The sequence below is a fragment of the Schistocerca serialis genome, chromosome 1, assembly GCF_023864345.2.
Source record: "Schistocerca serialis cubense isolate TAMUIC-IGC-003099 chromosome 1, iqSchSeri2.2, whole genome shotgun sequence".
NCBI lineage: Eukaryota > Metazoa > Arthropoda > Insecta > Orthoptera > Acrididae > Schistocerca > Schistocerca serialis.
This window is the reverse complement of record NC_064638.1, coordinates 274,453,601-274,478,005: the sequence shown is the minus strand read 5'-3', so window position 1 is coordinate 274,478,005 and position 24,405 is coordinate 274,453,601. Positions and strand designations below refer to the sequence as shown.

At 45.0% G+C, this 24,405-nt stretch overlaps 1 protein-coding gene across 2 annotated transcripts in view; it reads right to left on the bottom strand.

Moving 5' to 3' along the window:
- LOC126467915 (synaptic vesicular amine transporter) overlaps window positions 1-24,405 on the bottom strand; it is an 805,596-nt gene that overhangs the window by 97,715 nt on the left and 683,476 nt on the right. For both annotated transcript variants that reach the window (XM_050096506.1, XM_050096505.1), the window contains exons 4-5: window positions 9,927-10,080; window positions 2,078-2,136 (exon numbers count right to left, since the gene is read on the bottom strand). In XM_050096506.1, coding sequence (XP_049952463.1) covers window positions 2,078-2,136; window positions 9,927-10,080 — 213 coding nt within the window. The remainder of the gene's footprint in view (window positions 1-2,077; window positions 2,137-9,926; window positions 10,081-24,405) is intronic.

Here is a 24,405-nt window from a genome sequence, read left to right as displayed (position 1 = left end):
GTTCCGTCAATCAAGTTTAAACATGCACACGTTCTATCATTTGTGAATGAGACTATAATTAACATCTTTCATGGTTAGTTATAAACGACTGTAGCTGGTGAATAGAAGACTTGACTCATTATACGAATTTCTGTCATGTAATTACAACTTCGGGCTCATACTGGCCAAATATTAGATATTCCTGTCCTTTTATGCCCATTCAGCAATGACGCTTGGTGTCGTGTTCGAATGTCAGTAAGGCACGAAAGCTCTGCTTATTTAGTATTTGCTGCAGATGCTGGATTTGAATCCATATCCAAAACAAAAGAGTCATGGTCTTTAAAGTTCAAACATGTACACAGGCAGCTGTTTACGAATACCGTAGATATTTAGTGTCACTTTGCGATGATAACCAGAGCGAAGGGGACTTTCCAACTGCATATAGATCCACATGCCACTATGAGTACAGTGAAATTGTTAGTGATACGCTGTTGATGCTGAGCTTTCCAGAGAACGTTTGACGTTGTTGATCACGGTTTTCTACGTGATCACTTCATTAACCAGTTAATGCAGAACCACTCGTCTAGCTAACGACTGTTAACAGGTAGCTGGAAAACCTTTCAGATTGCAATAATATTTCCAATTATCACATAAGTTTGGGTGAACAGATTTCGCAAAATCTCTTAAAAAATATTGTTGACTAAGGATTACTTAATGATTTATGTGATACGGTATGTCCGCCTACTGAGCTGGGTGGTAACGTGCTCGCCTCCCATGCAAGCGGGCGCTGGTTCAATTCCCGGCCGGGTTGGAGATTTTCTCCGCTCGGGGACTGAGTGTTGTGTCATCATCATTTCATCCTCATCACCGGCATGCAAGTCGCCCAATGTGGCGTCGACTGAAATAAGACTTCCATTTGGCGGCCAACTTTCCCCTGGGAGGGCCTTCCGGCCAACGATGCCATACGCTCATTTCATTTCATTATGTGAGAGGGTAATGGATTTTACTTGTCTCAAATACTAATGAGAGTCACGTATTGGAATAAATTTGAGTTTGCAAGCGTGAAGGACTGTCTCATCTCTTGTAAAGTGTTTCCTGATATTTGCAGTATCGTGGTACTGATTTATATCTGGATTCCCTGCCGTACAGTGCAGTGTTCCCTAGTGGTCACTCACGGTAACCGTTATGTATAGTCTAAGGACTGTGCCGAAAAGAGATTGGAGGATCTGCAAGAAACTTACATTAAGTGGGATGCATGCGAATTAGGTGGGGCGGAATTCGGGTCGTTTGGATACTTTTCAAAATGATAGTATATTATGGCAAATTGGATTCGTAGTAACCGTATATGCTATAATGTTCGCAATGGTTATGTAATGGTGCATATCCAATTGTATTTTCAGTTTATGGCACCAAAGTCCACAGAAAAAATACCATTGTAATACCTATTCAACAAGTGAGAAACTGAAGTCATATTTTGGGAACCGTATTAGTACAATACATCCATAATACCTAGGTAATACTATAAAACATGGAGCCGTCATCTTGAAAAACTGCAGCTCAGTCAGTGAAAATCTGTGTAAACTGTTTGTCGTCTACTACCATTACTCTTTCCCGAATAGTCAGACAGAGCGGACATATATTCAACACATGTACAACACATTCTTCGTTAATTGTGTTTGTCAGCCCTTATATGCCAACATGTGTGATTCGTAAGATGATGTACTAAATAAATAAATCGAAACATAGATGGGTCGCCATATTCTGCAACATTCTGCCGTAATGTTTCATCTGATATGTCTATCCCATTCTTAAAGTCTAGAAACACCTATGCACCAATAGTTGCTCCTTACACAAAGAGCAGACGTAGTATTATGAACTGATTCTGCGTATTTGAATCGCTACAAGACAAATATCAACTGTTTATTCTGACGCTTAGAGTAGCAGGAGAAAAGCCGATGCTTTTATGCATAATTGGATCACAATGCAAAGCATACGCTAACTAGGCAAAAATAATGGTGCAGACACGTTGCCGTAATCCCTCAGATACAGTTGTAAAATTTTATAATTAATTTAGATTATCCATTAGGCATGTACTTACTCAAGGTCGAAATAAACATTATGATGAAACCAGTGAACATGGGAATGCTGTATCCAATCCTGAAACAGAAAAAAATATCAGAACGTAAGAAAGCTGTAGCCGTCGATGTGAAAGGAGATTAGTAATGCTAATAGAAGGGCAACAAACTGTAATTATGGGTCTCGTAAAGATGGAACTATGTAGCTAAAGAGTCACTAAAAAGACATTGAGATTCTACAGGCTGTTATGGAACATACTCATCATGTTTGGACAAAAAACTCTCCTGTATTTTAATGTTGGTATCTGAATGCAGAGTTTTAAAGGAATCAGATGTTTAAGTATAAGAAATTCTTAGTGTTTTGTAAAATTTAAATAAAATTATTTTCTCTGCTCACATGTTGTACTTATTATCTCCGTATTTACGAGATAAATACGGAAGTACCAATTTTTAAAAAAAATGCGAAATACAGTTCATTTTGGTGACACACCAGGCATGTTTCAGTACCTACATGCCACCGCCTGTCGGTCTCTGTTTATTTATCTGAAAAAAAAATGATAATACAATGGATACTGATATACAACCCCTGTAGTTGACTGTCGCCATAAACATATTTTGTAATTTCAAAACATAAATAAGTAAGTAGGTAATCAGGAAAGACAGTGTAAAGCTGTAGAAGCAAGGAATTATTTTGCTTTGCAGAAGACAGACTTCGAGAGCAAAAATTGTTTTTGTGTTATTTCTAACGTCATCCAACAAGACAGGAAAGGAGATGTTTATGTTATTACTAATAACAATTTAGTCATCTGTATCTCCATCTTTAGGGTTCACAGATATCTATGGCGAATTACATCGTGTCCTACTGAACAGGTGCACTATACGGAGGTTATACTGATAAGCAAACGGAAAAGATAGACGAATTTCAGAGTAAAACAAATTGCAGAAAAACAGCCTACATCACGGCTAAACAAGTTAATTGCATGTAGGTAAACGAGTATTCGTCGCCAAATAGAGATGCAGACTTAATAAAATACAAATATTTAATAAAATCGTAGTTTTTTTTAAAGTTCACTTGGGATTCCTATTTCTTTTCTACTACGACGTTCTCCCAGTGCGAGTGCCACAAGAATGATAAAATCAGTCAAAAGCAATGACAACATTGTACTATCGCAACCCTGGCATATGACTCACCTAACGGGAGAAAAATCTTTGTCTAACTAATATTGGTGTTAGTGTTTGTGCGAAGCCATTTGTCAGCTGTTGCTTGCAATAAGCTGTAAGTGGCTTAAAAAATGCCACGTCTCTACTGGCTGTAGCCTGTAGGTCACCTGTGTGGAGGTAGAACGAACATGATTACACGGATATCTTTAGCTGAAGTTATAGCTTGCACAGTTTTGGAACGTATTGCTTGTCCGTCTACTATTAATAACACCTTTCCGTTACAATCGGATTTTACAGTTTTGATGAAGCGCACCATCCATTGAACAGACAATTCACCAGCCATCCAACTGCTGTCTGAAGTAGGGTAATTCGAAGACGGGTGAAGCTACAGGTTTTCTCTTAAATTGAGGCACATACTCACACAGCAGGAGCAACAAACAGACATGGTATTTGTTCCCCTTTCTGCACCAGTTTTAGCGCCTACTTTTTGCTTTCCTCTTCGTGTTTTTGAGGTTTCTATATCGTGGATAGGCTAATGTCGTCAATATTGAATAACCACATAGATTAAATACCATGTTTTTTCACTAAATATGAAAGAACTTGAAAAAAAATTCAAGACAGTTTCTTCGTTGAAGCCAAATGTTGTAGCTGTCGAAGTAGCTTCTGGTTGACACAATCATAATTCAGGGTGCAGGAAGCTGTAATACTATTGTTTACGTGCCGTCCTATTTTTAAATTTGTGTACTCCCATTTGCATGTGCCAAATCAAAGGCTAGCCTTTACAACTCAGTTCGAGGACCTCCAGAGATGAGAAACTCGCGTTGCAGAAAGAGACCCGCCAGTTAGTTCTCAAGATCCACAGGTAGGTCTGTATTACGTCCCAATTTCTTCAACAATTTCTTCAACACATATGGCGGTACAGTTATTAGAATATATTGTTAAAATACACTCCTGGAAATGGAAAAAAGAACACATTGACACCGGTGTGTCAGACCCACCATACTTGCTCCGGACACTGCGAGAGGGCTGTACAAGCAATGATCACACGCACGGCACAGCGGACACACCAGGAACCGCGGTGTTGGCCGTCGAATGGCGCTAGCTGCGCAGCATTTGTGCACCGCCGCCGTCAGTGTCAGCCAGTTTGCCGTGGCATACGGAGCTCCATCGCAGTCTTTAACACTGGTAGCATGCCGCGACAGCGTGGACGTGAACCGTATGTGCAGTTGACGGACTTTGAGCGAGGGCGTATAGTGGGCATGCGGGAGGCCGGGTGGACGTACCGCCGAATTGCTCAACACGTGGGGCGTGAGGTCTCCACAGTACATCGATGTTGTCGCCAGTGGTCGGCGGAAGGTGCACGTGCCCGTCGACCTGAGACCGGACCGCAGCGACGCACGGATGCACGCCAAGACCGTAGGATCCTACGCAGTGCCGTAGGGGACCGCACCGCCACTTCCCAGCAAATTAGGGACACTGTTGCTCCTGGGGTATCGGCGAGGACCATTCGCAACCGTCTCCATGAAGTTGGGCTACGGTCCCGCACACCGTTAGGCCGTCTTCCGCTCACGCCCCAACATCGTGCAGCCCGCCTCCAGTGGTGTCGCGACAGGCGTGAATGGAGGGACGAATGGAGACGTGTCGTCTTCAGCGATGAGAGTCGCTTCTGCCTGGTGCCAATGATGGTCGTATGCGTGTTTGGCGCCGTGCAGGTGAGCGCCACAATCAGGACTGCATACGACCGAGGCACACAGGGCCAACACCCGGCATCATGGTGTGGGGAGCGATCTCCTACACTGGCCGTACACCACTGGTGATCGTCGAGGGGACACTGAATAGTGCACGGTACATCCAAACCGTCATCGAACCCATCGTTCTACCATTCCTAGACCGGCAAGGGAACTTGCTGTTCCAACAGGACAATGCACTTCCGCATGTATCCCGTGCCACCCAACGTGCTCTAGAAGGTGTAAGTCAACTACCCTGTCCAGCAAGATCTCCGGATCTGTCCCCCATTGAGCATGTTTGGGACTGGATTAAGCGTCGTCTCACGCGGTCTGCACGTCCAGCACGAACGCTGGTCCAACTGAGGCGCCAGGTGGAAATGGCATGGCAAGCCGTTCCACAGGACTACATCCAGCATCTCTACGATCGTCTCCATGGGAGAATAGCAGCCTGCATTGCTGCGAAAGGTGGATATACACTGTACTAGTGCCGACATTGTGCATGCTCTGTTGCCTGTGTCTATGTGCCTGTGGTTCTGTCAGTGTGATCATGTGATGTATCTGACCTCAGGAATGTGTCAATAAAGTTTCCCCTTCCTGGGACAATGAATTCACGGTGTTCTTATTTCAATTTCCAGGAGTGTATATGTAGTGACCATCGTTTTAAAACGTACCGGTGCAGTATATAAGTGGCAATGAATAAGTTTCCGTTCGAAGGTTGTACAGTCCAGAATCGGTATGCCAATCAGCCATAAACGCCTTGAGCATTGAGGCAATGATCCCACAGACGCACTAGGTTGAAGGTACCAGTTCGGGAAAACACCATGTCCTGCTGCGAGAAGAAGTCCGTAACTGCCTGCGGCACAACCTCGTCCTACAGGAATTGTCGACCCTTGAAGGCTTTTTTAAGGGACCAAAGGCGCAAAAATCGCATAATCGCATGTGGAAAGATCAGGAGTTAACCTTCATGTCGGTGCTTTTATACCCGCGTCGCAATTGCGCTGCGTTGCATATAAGCTATAGCGAAGCATCCACCGAGAAATTTTTTGATCGCCTCTTATGTAAGAAAAGTGATGGTACAATTTTTTGTATAAGCGAATGCCATACTTGAACTTATTGTTTAGTGAGTATTGACTAGGGTGATTATAAAATTTTCTACGCTATATTATCACTAAATAAGTGTGTAGTTACTCACTAAATACACTCCTGGAAATTGAAATAAGAACACCGTGAATTCATTGTCCCAGGAAGGGGAAACTTTATTGACACATTCCTGGGGTCAGATACATCACATGATCACACTGACAGAACCACAGGCACATAGACACAGGCAACAGAGCATGCACAATGTCGGCACTAGTACAGTGTATATCCACCTTTCGCAGCAATGCAGGCTGCTATTCTCCCATGGAGACGATCGTAGAGATGCTGGATGTAGTCCTGTGGAACGGCTTGCCATGCCATTTCCACCTGGCGCCTCAGTTGGACCAACGTTCGTGCTGGACGTGCAGACCGCGTGAGACGACGCTTCATCCAGTCCCAAACATGCTCAATGGGGGACAGATCCGGAGATCTTGCTGGCCAGGGTAGTTGACTTACACCTTCTAGAGCACGTTGGGTGGCACGGGATACATGCGGACGTGCATTGTCCTGTTGGAACAGCAAGTTCCCTTGCCGGTCTAGGAATGGTAGAACGATGGGTTCGATGACGGTTTGGATGTACCGTGCACTATTCAGTGTCCCCTCGACGATCACCAGTGGTGTACGGCCAGTGTAGGAGATCGCTCCCCACACCATGATGCCGGGTGTTGGCCCTGTGTGCCTCGGTCGTATGCAGTCCTGATTGTGGCGCTCACCTGCACGGCGCCAAACACGCATACGACCACCATTGGCACCAAGGCAGAAACGACTCTCATCGCTGAAGACGACACGTCTCCATTCGTCCCTCCATTCACGCCTGTCGCGACACCACTGGAGGCGGGCTGCACGATGTTGGGGCGTGAGCGGAAGACGGCCTAACGGTGTGCGGGACCGTAGCCCAGCTTCATGGAGACGGTTGCGAATGGTCCTCGCCGATACCCCAGGAGCAACAGTGTCCCTAATTTGCTGGGAAGTGGCGGTGCGGTCCCCTACGGCAATGCGTAGGATCCTACGGTCTCGGCGTGCATCCGTGCGTCGCTGCGGTCCGGTCCCAGGTCGACGGGCACGTGCACCTTCCGCCGACCACTGGCGACAACATCGATGTACTGTGGAGACCTCACGACCCACGTGTTGAGCAATTCGGCGGTACGTCCACCCGGCCTCCCGCATGCCCACTATACGCCCTCGCTCAAAGTCCGTCAACTGCACATACGGTTCACGTCCACGCTGTCGCGGCATGCTACCAGTGTTAAAGACTGCGATGGAGCTCCGTATGCCACGGCAAACTGGCTGACACTGACGGCGGCGGTGCACAAATGCTGCGCAGCTAGCGCCATTCGACGGCCAACACCGCGGTTCCTGGTGTGTCCGCTGTGCCGTGCGTGTGATCATTGCTTGTACAGCCCTCTCGCAGTGTCCGGAGCAAGTATGGTGGGTCTGACACACCGGTGTCAATGTGTTCTTTTTTCCATTTCCAGGAGTGTAAATTATAAATAACCTTTCAATACATGTGAGAGTACAATTCCACAAACAAATATGTACTACCTCAGAGCCTGAAATAAACATGAACCACTCCACGAGAGAATTCTCACTGTCTGTCAAACTGCTGTGTATAACCAACAGACGTCGTCACCATGTAGACTGTTTGCTAACTACGTTACTGGTACAGTTTAAAAGGTAGTACAGTTTATAGGACATTCCCCTACGTGCAGCTCTGTGATCACGGCTGCTGTCACGTTGGAACCAGAAAGTGTCCACAGCATATCGTGACGTAGAATAGATGGCAACACTTGGTTACCGAGAATTTTTGCAGATAGACCCTAGTTTATGTTCCTGGTAGCCTGAATGCGAGGGGCAAGTCATGGTACGAAAACACGCTCACCGCAACACGGAACTATCTTAGACCTGAAATACGCGCTCCACACGCTCCAGGTGAAACGCCTCAGTGGGCCTCAGTGTACTCGACACCTAACATCATTGGGAAACAGGCAAAACCGCTACTCTTTGGACCACGCTACGAGACGCATGAGAAAAGTAATGAGATTGATTCTTTATCCACCAAAATTTTTATTTCCAAACATCAATATTGTTCCATTCAAATTAGTTCCCTTCGGCAACTATATACCGGCTGAGTAGTTGTTTCCAGACTTGGCAGCAGCACCGGAAGGCTTCAACTGGTAGGCCTTCAACATGTCGGTCACATTCTTCTGAATGTTCTCCAAAGTGCCAAAATGACATTCTTTCAAGGTATTTTCTAATTTTCAGGAGATGGAAAAAGTCACAAAGATCAGCTGAGTAAGGGGCCTGAGCAACAACGGAAAACCCTTTGACGTCAAAAATTCCGTGATGAAAGTGGCCAGGTGAGATGAGGCGTTCTCATGATGCAACACCCACCTGTCTGCAATGTCAGTTCTCAATCGATTCGCCCTTTTCCTGAACATTTCAAGGACATTTGTGTAAAAAGCTTGGTTGACAGTTTGTCCTGGAGGGACAGTCCTTTGTGCATCATAACCCCACTGTAAAAAAAAAAAAAAAAAAAAAAGTCCAGCATTCTTCACCTGTGATCACATGACTGAACCATTCGTGGTCATTGGCAGTCCTCTCAATAAGATCAACGCATGCTTTTCTTCGATCGTCCTTCTCAGTTGCAATGTTTTTTATCAGCATTTTGGTCAAAACTTAATGTACGGTGATAGTGTTTAAGTTTAACAGGTCACCCATCATCCTTATTGTTAAAAGTCGGTCTGCTCTCACAAGAGTACGGAAACGTTCGATATCATTTTTTAAAGTTGAAGATCTCTCTGAGCGAGGTTCATCTTCAGTGTATTCTTGGCCTTCCAAAAATGATATGTTCCAGCTAAAATCTTGTGATCTTCATAAGGAATGTTCCCCATAGGCTTGTTTCAACTTTTCGAAGATCACATTAACGGATTCCCCAAGTTTAACACAAAACTTGAAGGCATAACGTTGGTCTCAATCCCAGAGTTCCATTTTCATAACACACAACAAAAACAGATCTTCACTGGCGGTGCTCCCAAAAGTCAGGTGATGACTGTGCGGACTGAGAGCTGGAAGGGATGAACACACCGGTCTACAGAAACAGAACATCAAAGCGGTGCGAGATCACTCGCAGTGTTGTCAGTCTCATTACTTTTCTAACACATCTATTATAGAACTCCAGTGATCTACTTTACAGTCTGTTTTCTTTGACTCATTGAATACTTGCAACTCCGTATATCGATGTTAACAGTGGCCTTTTACGAGGTACTCGGCTACCAATATCCACTGGATGCAGATCCCTTTAAAATGTTCGTCCGAAAACTGGTTGAAATTGACCTGCATTCATTGACAGCAGCAATCCCTGACAGGTCTGAAAACTATTCTGATTGACAAGACGCGCCAGTCGTCTTCGGTCCCTGTCTGTTAGGATCATTTTACGACAACTGTTCTTAGACCATGTTAGATGGCTGCGAGTGGTGACCATTCCTGGGTACACGTTGGTCAGTCCTCTTTAACACTCCAACAAATCGTGCAACTTCATTGACGGTGTGTTCCTTTCTGTCATTCTGTCACGTCCAGTGTCGACCTATCTTACCACACTGGTGTCATACATCCGACAGGCTCATAAACTTCAGTGTCATGACTTACGTCAGCGGTAATGTGACCGATTGGCACCAGGTCTACACCATCTACAGCGTTTAAATGAGACCAGAGGGCTCTTTTAAGTGGGCAATGTAATTTCGCTAAAGGAAATTTTTTGTGGAATATAATCGATTAAAAGATATGGCTGACAGCAATGTTCTTTTGCACGGGAGACGGGCAGTGAGAGAATAGGGGAGGTGCTTACTTGTGAGTGAGCGGTCCGACGATGGGGTTGGCGAGCAGTTGGACGAAGGCCTTGGATGCGAACATCATGCCGACTGCCACCGTCTCCTCGATGAGGTCCTTGTGCCGCTGCCTGCGACGCTGCTCTTCGGGCGAGAGGGTCGTCGTCACGTTGTCTGCAGAGACAATAAAGTAGTTCCTCAGGGCAGCGTGTTAGGACCATTATTCTTCCTAAAATACAACAAAAACTTTCAAATGTTGTTAGTCAACGGAAAAGAATTCACTTTCCTGAAGGCAGGAGCAGTGCAGTCTCTGAAAAATCAAGAAAACTCTCTTTAAGTAAAACAAATGAAATCCTCCAGGAAGTTTACAAATTGTCAGTCTGTATAGAAATATGAAGAAGAGCGTCATTTTCTTTGTAATCCATACAAATCATGACGAAAGTTTCCACATTTCACCTTCAAGACAAGAGGAAGGTCATTCTCTACATAATATTTTCCATCTGATATGGAACATGCATGTACTTAATATATAAAGGGGAAAGGTTGTTATCAAAAGTATCTAAAGATTCTTGCTTCAAATTTCTACATTCAGATGAAACAATGAAAAAAATTAATGAAAAATTGAATGCGTAACAAACGAAATATATTGTGGTGAACTGACTGTAATTCCTATCGTGAGAATGAATTATAGCGGCAGTACACGCGTTGGAGATAGTACATAAAACGTCACTACGTCGCGGGACAAGCGAAAGCTCGACAATTTGACAGAAATGTGACTAAAAACTCTTATTTATTGATTAGCTGTTGCTGTTATATATGCAACGGAGTAAGGCTGGCCGTGAATAACCTATTGCCGAACGTAATAGAGGTCACCTTCATCACGCGGTATGCTGTAGGTGATGACGCGCTCATTCCCCGCATTCCGTTGATACCCAGTGATTTCAATATGCCCTTCGATTTAAAATGATTGCGGTTTCCCACGCGGCTTGCATTCCCTATGAGTATCAACAACACACAGAGCGAATCACTTCGCGTGGCAGATATTAAACATCACGGGCGACGCCGGACACTGCAGCTAGTATGCAATAAAGTTAACACTGAGAATAAATAAAATAAATACCATAAATTTCCGTTTAAAGGGGCAAAATGACATTATTTAATTAAATTTAGATGTTACCTCTCTAGATTCCTAGGAATCAATACAGATTGTTAGTTTTCTCACCAGGTTATATTTTAAAATTGTACTTTAATAGGAACTACTAGGCACCTGCGTGGTTCATTCTTGAGTACATCTACAATGGATGAGGATACTTTATTCTCGTCAAAGAGATATCGCATGCCATGCGTAATTCCACATCACACAGTTGTAATAGTGCACGACTTCGAACCGCATATGTGACTGTACGGTAAACAATTGTATGTAGATATATCGTTTGTGGCTTTGAACTTTGTTTTGATAGATGTTTGGCTATCTTTTGACACTAATATTAGGATATATTTGAAGCAGTGAAATAAATAGTAAGTGCAGGGAAGCTAAGACGGAATGGATGGAGGAACACGGACGGAGAATCAAAGTACGCATACTTAAAATGGGCGCCAACACTGCCCGCGCGCATGCTGAGCCGCTATTTGCGGGCGCGCTTCTCCCGCGTCGCGAATGAGAAGCCCGTGGTCCGTTTGCCCGGCAGGGGGCAGTGGATGTTGTCGTGCTGTATGATTCGTATACGATGGCGTTATAGCCTCAACCTTTGGCGCCTGCGCTTACCTAGCGAGTCGGCATATACAGGGTGAGTCACCTAACATTACCGCTGGATATATTTCGTAAACCACATCAAGTACTGACGAATCGATTCCACAGACCGAACGTGAGGAGAGGGGCTAGTGTAATTTGTTAATACAAACCATACAAAAATGCAGGGAAGTATGTTTTTTAACACAAACATACGTTTTTTTAAATGGAACCCCATTAGTTCTGTTAGCACATCTGAACATCTAAACAAATACGTAATCAGTGCCGTTTGTTGCATAGTAAAATGTTAATTACATCCGGAGATATTGTAACCTAAAGTTGCCGCTTGAGTACCACTCCTCCGCTGTTAGATCCTGTGTATCGGAGAGCACCGAATTACGTAGGGATCCAAAGGGAACGGTGATGGGTCTTAGGTACAGAAGAGACTGGAACAGCACATTACGTCCACATGCCAACACCTTTTTATCGGTCTTTTTCACTGACGCACATGTACATTACCATGAGGGGTGAGGTACACGTACACACGTGGTTTCCTTTTTCAATTACGGAGTGGAATAGAGTGTGTCCCGACATGTCAGGCCAATAGATGTTCAATGTGGTGGCCATCATTTGCTGCACACAATTGCAATCTCTGGCGTAATGAATGTCGTACACGCCGCAGTACATCTGGTGTAATGTCGCCGCAGGCTGGCACAATACGTTGCTTCATATCCTCTGGGATTGTAGGCACATCACGGTACACATTCTCCTTTAACGTACCCCACAGAAAGAAGTCCAGAGGTGTAAGATCAGGAGAACGGGCTGGCCAATTTATGCGTCTTCCACGTCCTATGAAACGCCCGTCGAACATCCTGTCAAGGGTCAGCCTAGTGTTAATTGCGGAATGTGCAGGTGCACCTTCATGCTGATACCACATACGTCGACGCGTTTCCAGTGGGACATTTTCGAGCAACGTTGGCAGATTATTCTGTAGAAACGCGATGTATGTTGTAGCTGTTTGGGCCCCTGCAATGAAGTGAGGACCAATGAGGTGGTCGCCAATGGTTCCACACCATACATTTACAGTCCACGGTCGCTGTCGCTCTACCTGTCTGAGCCAGCGAGGATTGTCCACGGACCAGTAATGCGTGTTCCGTAGATTCACTGCCCCGTGGTTTGTGAAACCAGCTTCATCGGTAAACAGGTAGAACTGCGACGCATTCTCTGTTAATGCCCAGTGACAGAATTGCACTCGATGATTAAAATCATCACCATGTAATTGCTGATGTAGCGACATATGAAACGGGTGAAAGCGGTGTACTCATCTGTGGGTTCATGGCAACAGCAGCTAACACACCAACTGCACCCGCTTCTCCAGTGACGGGCCTGTTACGGACCCGTTTGCGTTCTACGACCATACCTGTTGCATACAGTTGGCGGTAGATGTTTTGCCTTAGATGAGTATCATTTCCGCCTTTTCAGAGTTCGAATACACCATGGTCACAGTTCCTACAACACTACACTATCGCAGACGTCTGGTAACACGGTGTAATACAGTTGATCTGCGTGCGGAGACGAATGCAGAATAATAATAGCAGCAAGCGCTACATGCGGACACTTCGACAGCTAGACCAAACCACAACAGTGCGCACACAACAGCCACACTCGTAAACACGGTCGTCATCGTAAACATGTCCCTGCAGATGCTGCTCGCCGACCGTGGCCCGTGTTTGTTACAACACACAACTGAACGTCGGAGGTTTCAAGCGTCAAGTTTAGGTTACAATATCTCCGGATGTAATTAACATTTTACAATGCAACAAACGGCACTGATTACGTATTTGTTTATATGTTCAGATGTGCTAACAAAACTAACGTGGTTCCATTTAAAAAAAACGTAGGTTTGTGTTAGAAACATACTTCCGTGCATTTTTGTATGGTTTGTATTAAACAATTACACTAGCCCCTCTCCTCATGTTCGGTCTGTGAAATCGGTTCGTCAGTATTTGATGTGGTTTACGAAATATATCCAGCGGTAACGTTAGGTGACTCACTCTGTATATTGGCGAGCCATTGCAGCAACATTTCCACCTCCACCTACACCGCCTCCTCCCCCTCACCCAACGTGCCTTCCGGCCCTCCTTCTCTGCTGATGACCTTCTCTGTCATCTCACTCACCTCCTCTCCAGCCAACTCAATTCCCGTCGCTCCACCATCTTCGTATCCCTTGATCTTGAACGTGCATACGAGCGTGTCTGGCATTCCGATCTCCTCTTCAGGGTCCAAATCTTCGCCCTTCCCGTCAGTTACGTCCGTATGATCGCCTCCTTCCTCTCCCGTCCCCCTTCCTATATTACCATCCACAGTACTGATTCCTATGCCTTCTACCCCTCCGCCGGTGTGCCCCAGGGCTCCGTCCTCTCCCCTCTTCTCTACCCTCTGTATATGGCAAACATGCCGTCACTCCAATCCCCTGTCCACCTACTTCAATTTGCAGATGACACTGCCTTGCCCTCAACTCCACCCTCCAACACTCCCAGCGCCTTCCCCAATCCCACCTTGACCTGTTCACCGCTTGGTGCAACCAGTGGCTGTTCAAGATCAGTCCTTCAAAAACCCAGGCAATCCTCATAGGCAACACCACCCCTTCCTTCTGTGTCCCGGATTTTTACCTTACCATCTATGACCGCCCCATTACCCTCAACCCCACCCTCAAGTACCTTGGTGTCACCCTCGACTGCCACCTTTCCTGGGCCCTCCATCTCCTAACAGTCCAAGCCAAGGCACTTACCCGACTCCATCTCCTTAAACTCCTCTCTGGCCAGACATGGGGTTTGGACTCCTCCACTATCCTCCACACTTTAAATCCCTCATCCACCCCATCCTCTGCTACGCCCATTCCACCTGGATTTCCGCCCCTCCCACATACTTTTTTTTTTTGGTCATCAGTCTACTGACTGGTTTGATGCGGCCCGCCACGAATTCCTTTCCTGTGCTAACCTCTTCATCTCACAGTAGCACTTGCAACCTACGTCCTCAATTGTCTGCTTGACGTATTCCAATCTCTGTCTTCCTCTACAGTTTTTGCCCTCTACAGCTCCCTCTAGTACCATGGAAGTCATTCCCTCATGTCTTAGCAGATGTCCTATCATCCTGTCCCTTCTCCTTATCAGTGTTTTCCACATATTCCTTTCCTCTCCGATTCTGCGTAGAACCTCCTCATTCCTTACCTTATCAGCCCACCTAATTTTCAACATTCGTCTATAGCACCACATCTCAAATGCTTCGATTCTCTTCTGTTCCGGTTTTCCCACAGTCCATGTTTCACTACCATACAATGCTGTACTCCAGACGTACATCCTCAGAAATTTCTTCCTCAAATTAAGGCTGGTATTTGATATTAGTAGACTTCTCTTGGCCAGAAATGCCTTTTTTGCAATAGCAAGTCTGCTTTTTATGTCCTCTTTGCTCCGTTCGTCATTGGTTATTTTACTGCCTACGTAGCAGAATTCCTTAACTTCATTGACTTCGTGACCATCAATCCTGATGTTAAGTTTCTCGCTGTTCTCATTTCTACTACTTCTCATTACCTTCGTCTTTCTCTGATTTACTCTCAAACCATACTGTGTACTCATTAGACTGTTCATTCAGTTCAGCATATCATTTAATTCTTCTTCACTTTCACTCAGGATAGCAATGTCATCAGCGAATCGTATCATTGATATCCTTTCACCTTGTATTTTAATTCCACTCCTGAACCTTTCTTTTATTTCCATCATTGCTTCCTCGATGTACAGATTGAAGAGTAGGGGCGAAAGGCTACAGCCTTGTCTTACACCCTTCTTAATACGAGCACTTCGTTCTTGATCGTCCACTCTTATTATTCCCTCTTGGTTGTTGTACATATTGTATATGACCCTTCTCTCCCTACAGCCTACCCCTACTTTTTTCAGAATCTCGAACAGCTTGCACCATTTTATACTGTCGAACGCTTTTTCCAGGTCGACAAATCCTATGAAAGTGTCTTGATTTTTCTTTAGCCTTGCTTCCATTATTAGCCGTAACGTCAGAATTGCCTCTCTCGTCCCTTTACTTTTCCTAAAGCCAAACTGATCGTCACCTAGCGCATTCTCAATTTTCTTTTCCATTCTTCTGTATATTATTCTTGTAAGCAGCTTCGATGCATGAGCTGTTAAGCTGATTGTGCGATAATTCTCGCACTTGTCAGCTCTTGCCGTCTTCGGAATTGTGTGGATGATGCTTTTCAGAAAGTCAGGTGGTATATCGCCAGACTCATATATTCTACACACCAACGTGAATAGTCGTTTTGTTGCCACTTCCCCCAATGATTTTAGAAATTCTGATGGAATGTTATCTATCCCTTCTGCCTTATTTGACCGTAAGCTCTTTTAAATTCCGATTCTAATACTGGATCCCCTATCTCTTCTAAGTCGACTCCTGTTTCTTCTTCTATCACATCAGACAAATCTTCACCCTCATAGAGGATTTCAATGTATTCTTTCCACCTATCTGCTCTCTCCTCTGCATTTAACAGTGGAATTCCCGTTGCACTCTTAATGTTACCACCGTTGCTTTTAATGTCACCAAAGGTTGTTTTGACTTTCCTGTATGCTGAGTCTGTCCTTCCAACAATCATATCTTTTTCGATGTCTTCACATTTTTCCTGCAGCCATTTCGTCTTAGCTTCCCTGCACTTCCTATTTATTTCATTCCTCAGCGACTTGTATTTCTGTATTCCTGATTTTCCCGGAACATGTTTGTACTTCCTCCTTTCATCAATCAACTGAAGTATTTCTTCTGTTACCCATGGTTTCTTCGCAGCTACCGTCTTTGTATCTATGTTTTCCTTCCCAACTTCTGTGATGGCCCATTTTAGAGATGTCCATTCCTCTTCAACTGTACTGCCTACTGCGCTATTCCTTATTGCTGTATCTATATCGTTAGAGAACTTCAAACGTATCTAGTCATTCCTTAGTACTTCCGTATCCCACTTCTTTGCGTATTGATTCATCCTGACTAATGTCTTGAACTTCAGCCTACTCTTCATCACTACTATATTGTGATCTGAGTCTATATCTGCTCCTGGATACGCCTTACAATCCAGTATCTGATTTCGGAATCTCTGTCTGACCATGATTAATTGAAATCTTCCCTTACCTCCTGGCCTTTTCCAAGTATACCTCCTCCTCCTGTGATTCTTGAACAGGGTATTCGCTATTACTAGCTGAAACTTGTTACAGAACTCAATTAGTCTTTCTCCTCTTTCATTCCTTGTCCCAAGCCCATATTCTCCTGTAACCTTTTCTTCTACTCCTTCCCCTACAACTGCATTCCAGTCGCCCATGACTATTAGATTTTCGTCCCCCTTTACATACTGCATTATCCTTTCAATATCCTCATACACATTCTCTATCTGTTCATCTTCAGCTTGCGACGTCGGCATGTATACCTGAACTATCATTGTCGGTGTTGGTCTGCTTTCGATTGTGATTAGAACAACCCGGTCACTGAACTGTTCACAGTAACACACCCTCTGCCCTACCTTCCTATTCATAACGAATCCTACACCTGTTATACCATTTTCTGCTGCTGTTGATATTACCCGATACTCATCTGACCAGAAATCCTTGTCTTCCTTCCACTTTGCTTCACTGACCCACCTTCACTGACCCACCTACTATAACCCCCTCCAAATCCTTGAACGCCATGTGCTTCGCCTCGCCTATCGCATCCATCTCGCATCCCCCACGTGGATCCTATACAACTTGATACCCTTCCTGCACATTCTCCTTTTCCTTGAATGGATACGGATCCTTTACACCCCCCCTCAAGCTCGATCCCCCACACCCTCTTGTCTCTCCCATCCTTGCCCATCCCAGCCCGTTGCAGCGCCTGTATTCCTGCATCCCACCTGCTCTCCATCTTCACACCTTCCATACCCTTGCCCAAAGTGGCTTCCGTCAATTACCCCTTCTTGATGATGTCCTTGTACCCTCCATCTACCCCTCCTACCAGCTCTGACTCTCCCCTCCCATTCCCCCCTTTTCCCCCAGAGCTCTCTCTCTGCCTCCTCACCTTCCTTTTCCCCCCTCCTCTCTCCAAGGTCTCTCGCTTCCACCTCCCTCCTCAGGCTTCCAACCCCTCCCCTCTCCCCTCCCCCCACTCTCCCTTCTTTCTCCCACTGGCTCCACCTCCCTTTCTTCCTGCCCTCCTTCCTCTCCCTTCCACCTGGAGGTAGGCCACTCCCCTTAATCAGTGTGTTTGTGAGTGCTTCGTTGATGATTGTCACCAGTGTTTCCATGCGTCAGTGTTTCTCCATTGTGTGGTGTAGTGTTTTCATTGGTGTCCACCCACATTCGCATCTCCAACTGGATGTCTTTGTCTATTCTACTGGTGACAAGCTTTGTGTACCATGCCTTCCGTCGAATGGCTTTCAATATATCATGTAATGTTCATCATGTATTACCATGCTTTTTATGTTTTCTATATCTATCTGTTCTATCTATCGGCCGAAGAGCGGCGTCTGTAGGCCGCTGCCAGCCTGCCTCATCTGAGGCATGAAATTACGATGAAGGAAAAAAAAAACAGCAACATTTCAGTAAGCATCTGCAGTGACGAGCAGCTTCCCCGTCAAATTATTGCGCAGCTTCCATAGCATTATCCGACGCGATGCCCATGAACCTATGAAGCACATCTCCCTTTCCCTCGAAATCACCGACTGTTTCGTTGCGTGTATAAGATAGATCTCCCGTTGTTTAACGTCTTTGTCGACCAGTCATTGTGTGAAAAGTACTGGTTTCAAATATAGCCTTCAGAAGGAGAGAGAAAATTTTGTGACAGTATCATAATGAGACAATCCACGATAAAAGTGAAAGTGTAAAGAAAGAAAGTTCAGAGGGTGGGAAATAGCCGACGTGTTTGAACAAGCTGTGATGTCGTAATTACTACGTTACGCGAACCTAAACTACGGTTCACGGCAAAATGTAGCACCACAGATGAAGTCCTACATACATAATCAGGTTTCATCCAAAATATAAGGTAGTATGTAATTTGAAATTTTTCAAGTGCAAGAACTGAACAAGTTAAACAGTAAATTTACCAATGATATAAAAAACAAAGTCCAAATCTTAAAGTAAAATAACTACGATGCTATAAGTTAGCCGATTGACCCTGGAAATGAAATGAGGTAATTTCCAGACACAAAATTCTCAAACACAATATCGCAATTCACGGCAAGCGACTCCTTCTCTACAACGATAACAAATAAGATAGACGGTTGATATTTTTTCTTTTTAGTTGAACGATTGCGCAAAAGACTTATCCATCATCAACGTGCAGTTAATTGGGGCGTTCCTCACGCGCGCTTCTTGTGTCTAAGCTAATGATGACGCCGCTCCTTGGTTGAGTTCATAGTATTCAGTTAGCCGTGGCGTTGCTTCATGGAAGTTTAAATAGCAGGAGGTGGAGGGGCGTGAGGAGGGGTTCGGTGACTCGTTCTCAAATATCAGCGGAAAAAAGAAAAAAATACATAACTTGCTATAATATATTCTTGTGTGTTGAATACAACTGAACAGAAACATACATAGACGGAAAAAATCGTGAAACCAAGAAGGAGTAGTGCTATACATCGTGAAGCGAAATTCGTGCACTCAGGCCCCGCAGCGCGACTCTTCACGTGCCAGCGATAAAAACATGTCTCTCACAAAATTTCGTCCGGCGAGTACATCTGGAAGAAAAAGGGCGTTAAATAGTGGCAATCTGGCAACACTGTAACCACATGAACTACCTCTGACAGCACACATCACTTGTGCTGTGCAGGGGATAGAGTTCTGGATTAGCGTAAAGTAGGTCGAAGGTTCGAGCTTGGGTTGGGACGCATTATTTTTATTTGCTAATTTCATTCTGATATTTAATACTGTAATATATACAGTTTATTATGTCACATGTATCCTAAATCTACAACATTTTGTAATGCTGAACACAACAGATACGTGGTTCGACAAATAAGAAATATACAGTTGAAAGAATTAATAGGACCATGGTGATAACACATAGAAATAGTAACCGAGTTTGGACATTATTTATTGCTAGTCCTACTGATAACGTAAGGGCCTAACGAAATGTAATGGACCTGAACGAGGCAAGAATAATAGTTGATACTAATCTATGTGAAAGAAGGTACAAAGAAAAGAGGTTTCGCATCTAATAGATGAAGTGGTGCGTATAAATTCGAACCCACGACGTGGAAAGGGCTTCTTTCGAAGCTGACCAATCTTCCATTTTTACGATTGTAGTATGTAAGTGCAAATGTTTTCCAGAGGCCCCGCTGCAGTCGCTGTTGGCGATTAAGATGCCAGATACCGTACCACCTCGACTCCATTTACCAAACAAAAAACTTTTGCTCGGACCCAGGCTCGAACCCTCGACCTCCTGCATGCTAAACCAAAACGCTATCCACTGCGCCAACTGTACAACTGTACAACGCAAATCACATGACGGAGTTAGTTACTGTACATTAGTTACAGTGTTGACAGATTGCAACTCTTTAACGTCCTTTTTCTGCCGGACGAACTCGCCAGACGAAATTTTGTGACAGACGTTTTTATATCGCTGGCATGTGAGGAGTCGCGCTGCGAAGCCCGAGTGCGTGAATTTCGCTTCACCCTGTATAAACGAAAGTTGGTACTCACCCTGTATAAACGAAAGTTGGTAGGTGTGTTTCTACATCTGAAAGACGATGTCTATTCGTATTTTGTACCATACGCGTTTCATTACTGCTACATGCCTCAACCATTGCACGATAGTGAGCCCAATCCTACTTCAACTTAGCTGGCTGACATACACACATCACCAAGAAGGAGTTGTGGTACGTAATGGATATGTTTATTGGGTAGTAGCCGGTAGCGCCACTACGAGGATGCAAATCAGGTTTGGCTGGCTCTGAGCACTATGGGACTCAACTGCTGTGGTTATCAGTCCCCTAGAACTTAGAACTACTTAAACCTAACTAACCTAAGGACATCACACACATCCATGCCCGAGGCAGGATTCGAACCTGCGACCGTAGCAGTCGCACGGTTCCGGACTGCGCGCCTAGAACCGCGAGAGCACCGCGGCCGGTAATCAGGTTTGCTTTAAAGACACGCTGTAACGGTCGTAGGTGTTAGTTACCTTTGAGACGGGACTTGGTGAGTTCACTTTAGTGAAGAATGCCTTTAAAGTGACAAATACGCCACTATCATATGACCTACTAGGTAGTGACGAAAGTTCCATGTGGCTTTTGGTGGATGATGCTGCAGTATACAGAGAAGTTGCGGCATTAGAAAATTGCAGCGAAATGCCGGAAGATCTGCAGCGGATACGCACTTTGTGCAGGGAGTAGCAACTGACCCTTCACATAGACAAATGTAATGTATTGCGAATACATAGAAAGAAGGATCCTTTATTGCATGATTATATGATAGCGGAACAAACACTGGTAGCAGTTACTTCTGTAAAATATCTGGGAGTACGCGTACGGAACGATTTGAAGTGGAATGATAATATAAAATTAATTGTTGGTAAGGCGGGTGCCAGGTTGAGATTCATAGGGAGAGTCCTTAGAAAATGTGGTCCATCAACAAAGGAGGTGGCTTACAAAACACCTATACTTGAGTATTGCTCATCAGTGTGGGATCCGTACCAGGTCGGGTTGGCAGAGGCGATAGAGAAGATCCAAAGAAGAGCGGCGAGTTTCGTCACAGGGTTGTTTGGTAAGCGTGATAGCGTTACGGAGATGTTTAACAAACTCGAGTGGCAGACTCTGCAAGAGAGGCGCTCTGCATCGCGGTGTAGCTTGCTGTCCAGGTTTCGAGAGGGTGCGTTTCTGGATGAGGTATCGAATATATTGCTTCCCCCTACTTATACCTCCGGAGGAGATCACGAATGTAAAATTAGAGGGATTAGGGTGCGCACGGAGACTTTCCGGCAGTCGTTCTTCCCGCGAACCAAACGCGACTGGAACAGGAAAAGGAAGGTAATGACAGTGGTACGTAAAGTGCCCTCCGCCACACACCGTTGGGTGGCTTGCGGAGTATAAATGTAGACGTAGATGTAGAGGTCAACATCTCGCTGAGTCTAAACGAGATCGCGTTATAGAGTTACGAAAAGCTGGATGTTCTTTCCGCGATACTGCAGAAAGATTTAGCACGAACGTAGTCACTGGACGTGATTGCTGGCAGCGGTGGTTACGAGCATGTAGGTTGCAAGAAGACCAGGTCCCAGACGGCCACGTGGCACCACCGACAGGAAACATCATAGTATTCTGTATATGGCTCTGGAGCACAGCACTGCATCTGCAGCAGCAATTTGAGCAGCAGCTGGCGCTGCGGTGACACAACGAACTGTTTCAAATCGGCTATTTTAAGTACAGCTCCGAGCCAGACGCCCTGTAGCCTGCATTCCACTGAAACCAAACCACCGCCATTTACGACTTAAATCGTGTCAAACGAGAGCTCATTGGAGGGCATGGTGGAGGTCTGTTGTGTTTTCTGACGAGAACTGGTTGTACCTCGGTGCCAGTATTGGTTAGGAGCACGCTATTTGAGGGCAAGCAACAATCGTGTCCGTTAGCCAAACGCGCTGGACCTAATCCTGGAGCTATGGTCTGGGGTGCGATTTCGTATGACTGCAGGACCACTGTCCTTGTTATCCCACTCACACTGACTGTGTGCGCCATTTATGAACAGCATTTCAGGGACTGTTTTCCAACAGGATAACACTCGGCTACATACCGCTGCTGCAACCGAGCATGCTCTACAGTGTGTCGACATGTCGCTTGGCCTGCTCGATCACTAGGTTTGTCTTTAATTGATCTCATATGGAACATCATCGGACGACAACTCTAGCGTCATCCATAACCAGCATTAACCGTCCCTGTATTGTCCGAACAAGTGTATTTCTGGATTTCCGGAAGGTTTTTGACACTGTACCATACAAGCGGCTCGTAGTGAAATTGCGTGCTTATCGAATATCGTCTCAGTTATGTGACTGAATTTGCGATTTCTTGTCAGAGTGGTCGCAGTTTGTAGTAATTGACGGAAAGTCATCGAGTAAAAAAGTGATTTTTGTCGTTCCCAAAGGTAGAGTATAGGCCCTTTGCTGTTCCTTATCTATATAAACGATTTGGGAGACAATCTGAGCAGCCGTCTTCGGTTGTTTGCAGATGGCGCTGCCGTTATCGACTAACAAAGTCATCAGAAGATCAAAACAAACTGCAAAACGATTTAGAAAAAAATATCCGAATGGTACGAAAAGTGGCAGTTGACCCTAAATAACCAAAAGTGTGAGGTCATACACATGAATTCTAAAAGGATCTCGTTATACTTCAGTTACACGATAAATTAGTCTAATCTAAAAGTCGTAAATTCAACTAAATACGAACAACTTAACTTGGAAGCAACACATAGAAAATGTTGTGGTGAAGGCTAACCAAAGACTGCATTTTATTGGTAGGACACTTAGAAAATGGAACAGACCTACTAAGCAGACTGCCTACACTACGCTTGTCCGTCCTCTTTTAGAACACTGCTGCACGGTGTGGGATCTTTACCAGATAGGACTGACGGAGAACATCGAAAAAGTTCAAAGAAAGGCAGCACGTTTTGTGTTATCGCGAAATATGGGAGAGAGTGTCACGGAAATGATACAGGATTTGGGCTGGATATCATTAAAAGAAAGGCATTTTCCGTTGCGACAGAATCTTCTCACGAAATTCCATTCACCAAGTTTCTCCTCCGAATGCGAAAATATTTTGTTGACACAGACCTACATAGGGAGGAACGATCACCACGATAAGATAAGGGAAATCAGAGCTCGTACGGAAAGATATAGGAGTTCATTCTTTCCGCGTGCTAAAGGAGATTGGAATAATAGAGGATTGTGAAGATGGTTCGATGAACCCTCTGCCAGGCACTTGAATGTGATTTGCAGAGTATCTATGTAGATGTATATGTAGATGAACAGGCATACCACTCCATCGCACAAACCGACACCTCGCACCTGTACACCACAATGTATTCGCGTTTGCATTACTGCATTCAACATTCTGGCGGCTATACCGGCTATTGACGTACCACCATTTCGCATTTGCAATGGATTACCTCTCGCTTACATTATTCTGTGTTCTTGCAATGTTAATAACTTATATATGTTACTTAGACAAATGAATGCCCGTAATTTCATTACTCTAGTTTAATTAATTTTTTCTGTCAGTGTATAAATACACGACAAGAAATAGTGCGTGGTCTCCAGGAACATCACCTATGCTAGAAAGAGAAACTGCCCTGACAAACTAGCACGGCTTTAGGTTACGATAAACTAATTCGGCCAGTGCTGCTGTCACGGAAGGTTAGAGCAGCAACTGGGCGCGTGCTTCTGTGTTCGGCTGTGGGCAGGAGCGGAAAGCCGAAAGGGGATTACGCAAATGGCCGGCCTCGGACCTCCTCCCCCCCCCCCCCCCCTCCACCCCTCACTCTACCGACAAAGGCAGCCATCGATTGACGGGGAACACGCCGTGTTTGGCACACGTCACGCGGACTGAGCCGTGTGTACCACGTATCAACAAGGACAGAGCCAGCGGGGCTCGCGGCCGGAAATGAGCGAATGTGCAAATGGTAGGCGCTGCGCCCGGTACGACTTAACGAGCAAAGGCTGCACCGCAGCCGACAACGTTCCTAGCTGTAGCTATTTACCAGGGTTCGTTCAGAATC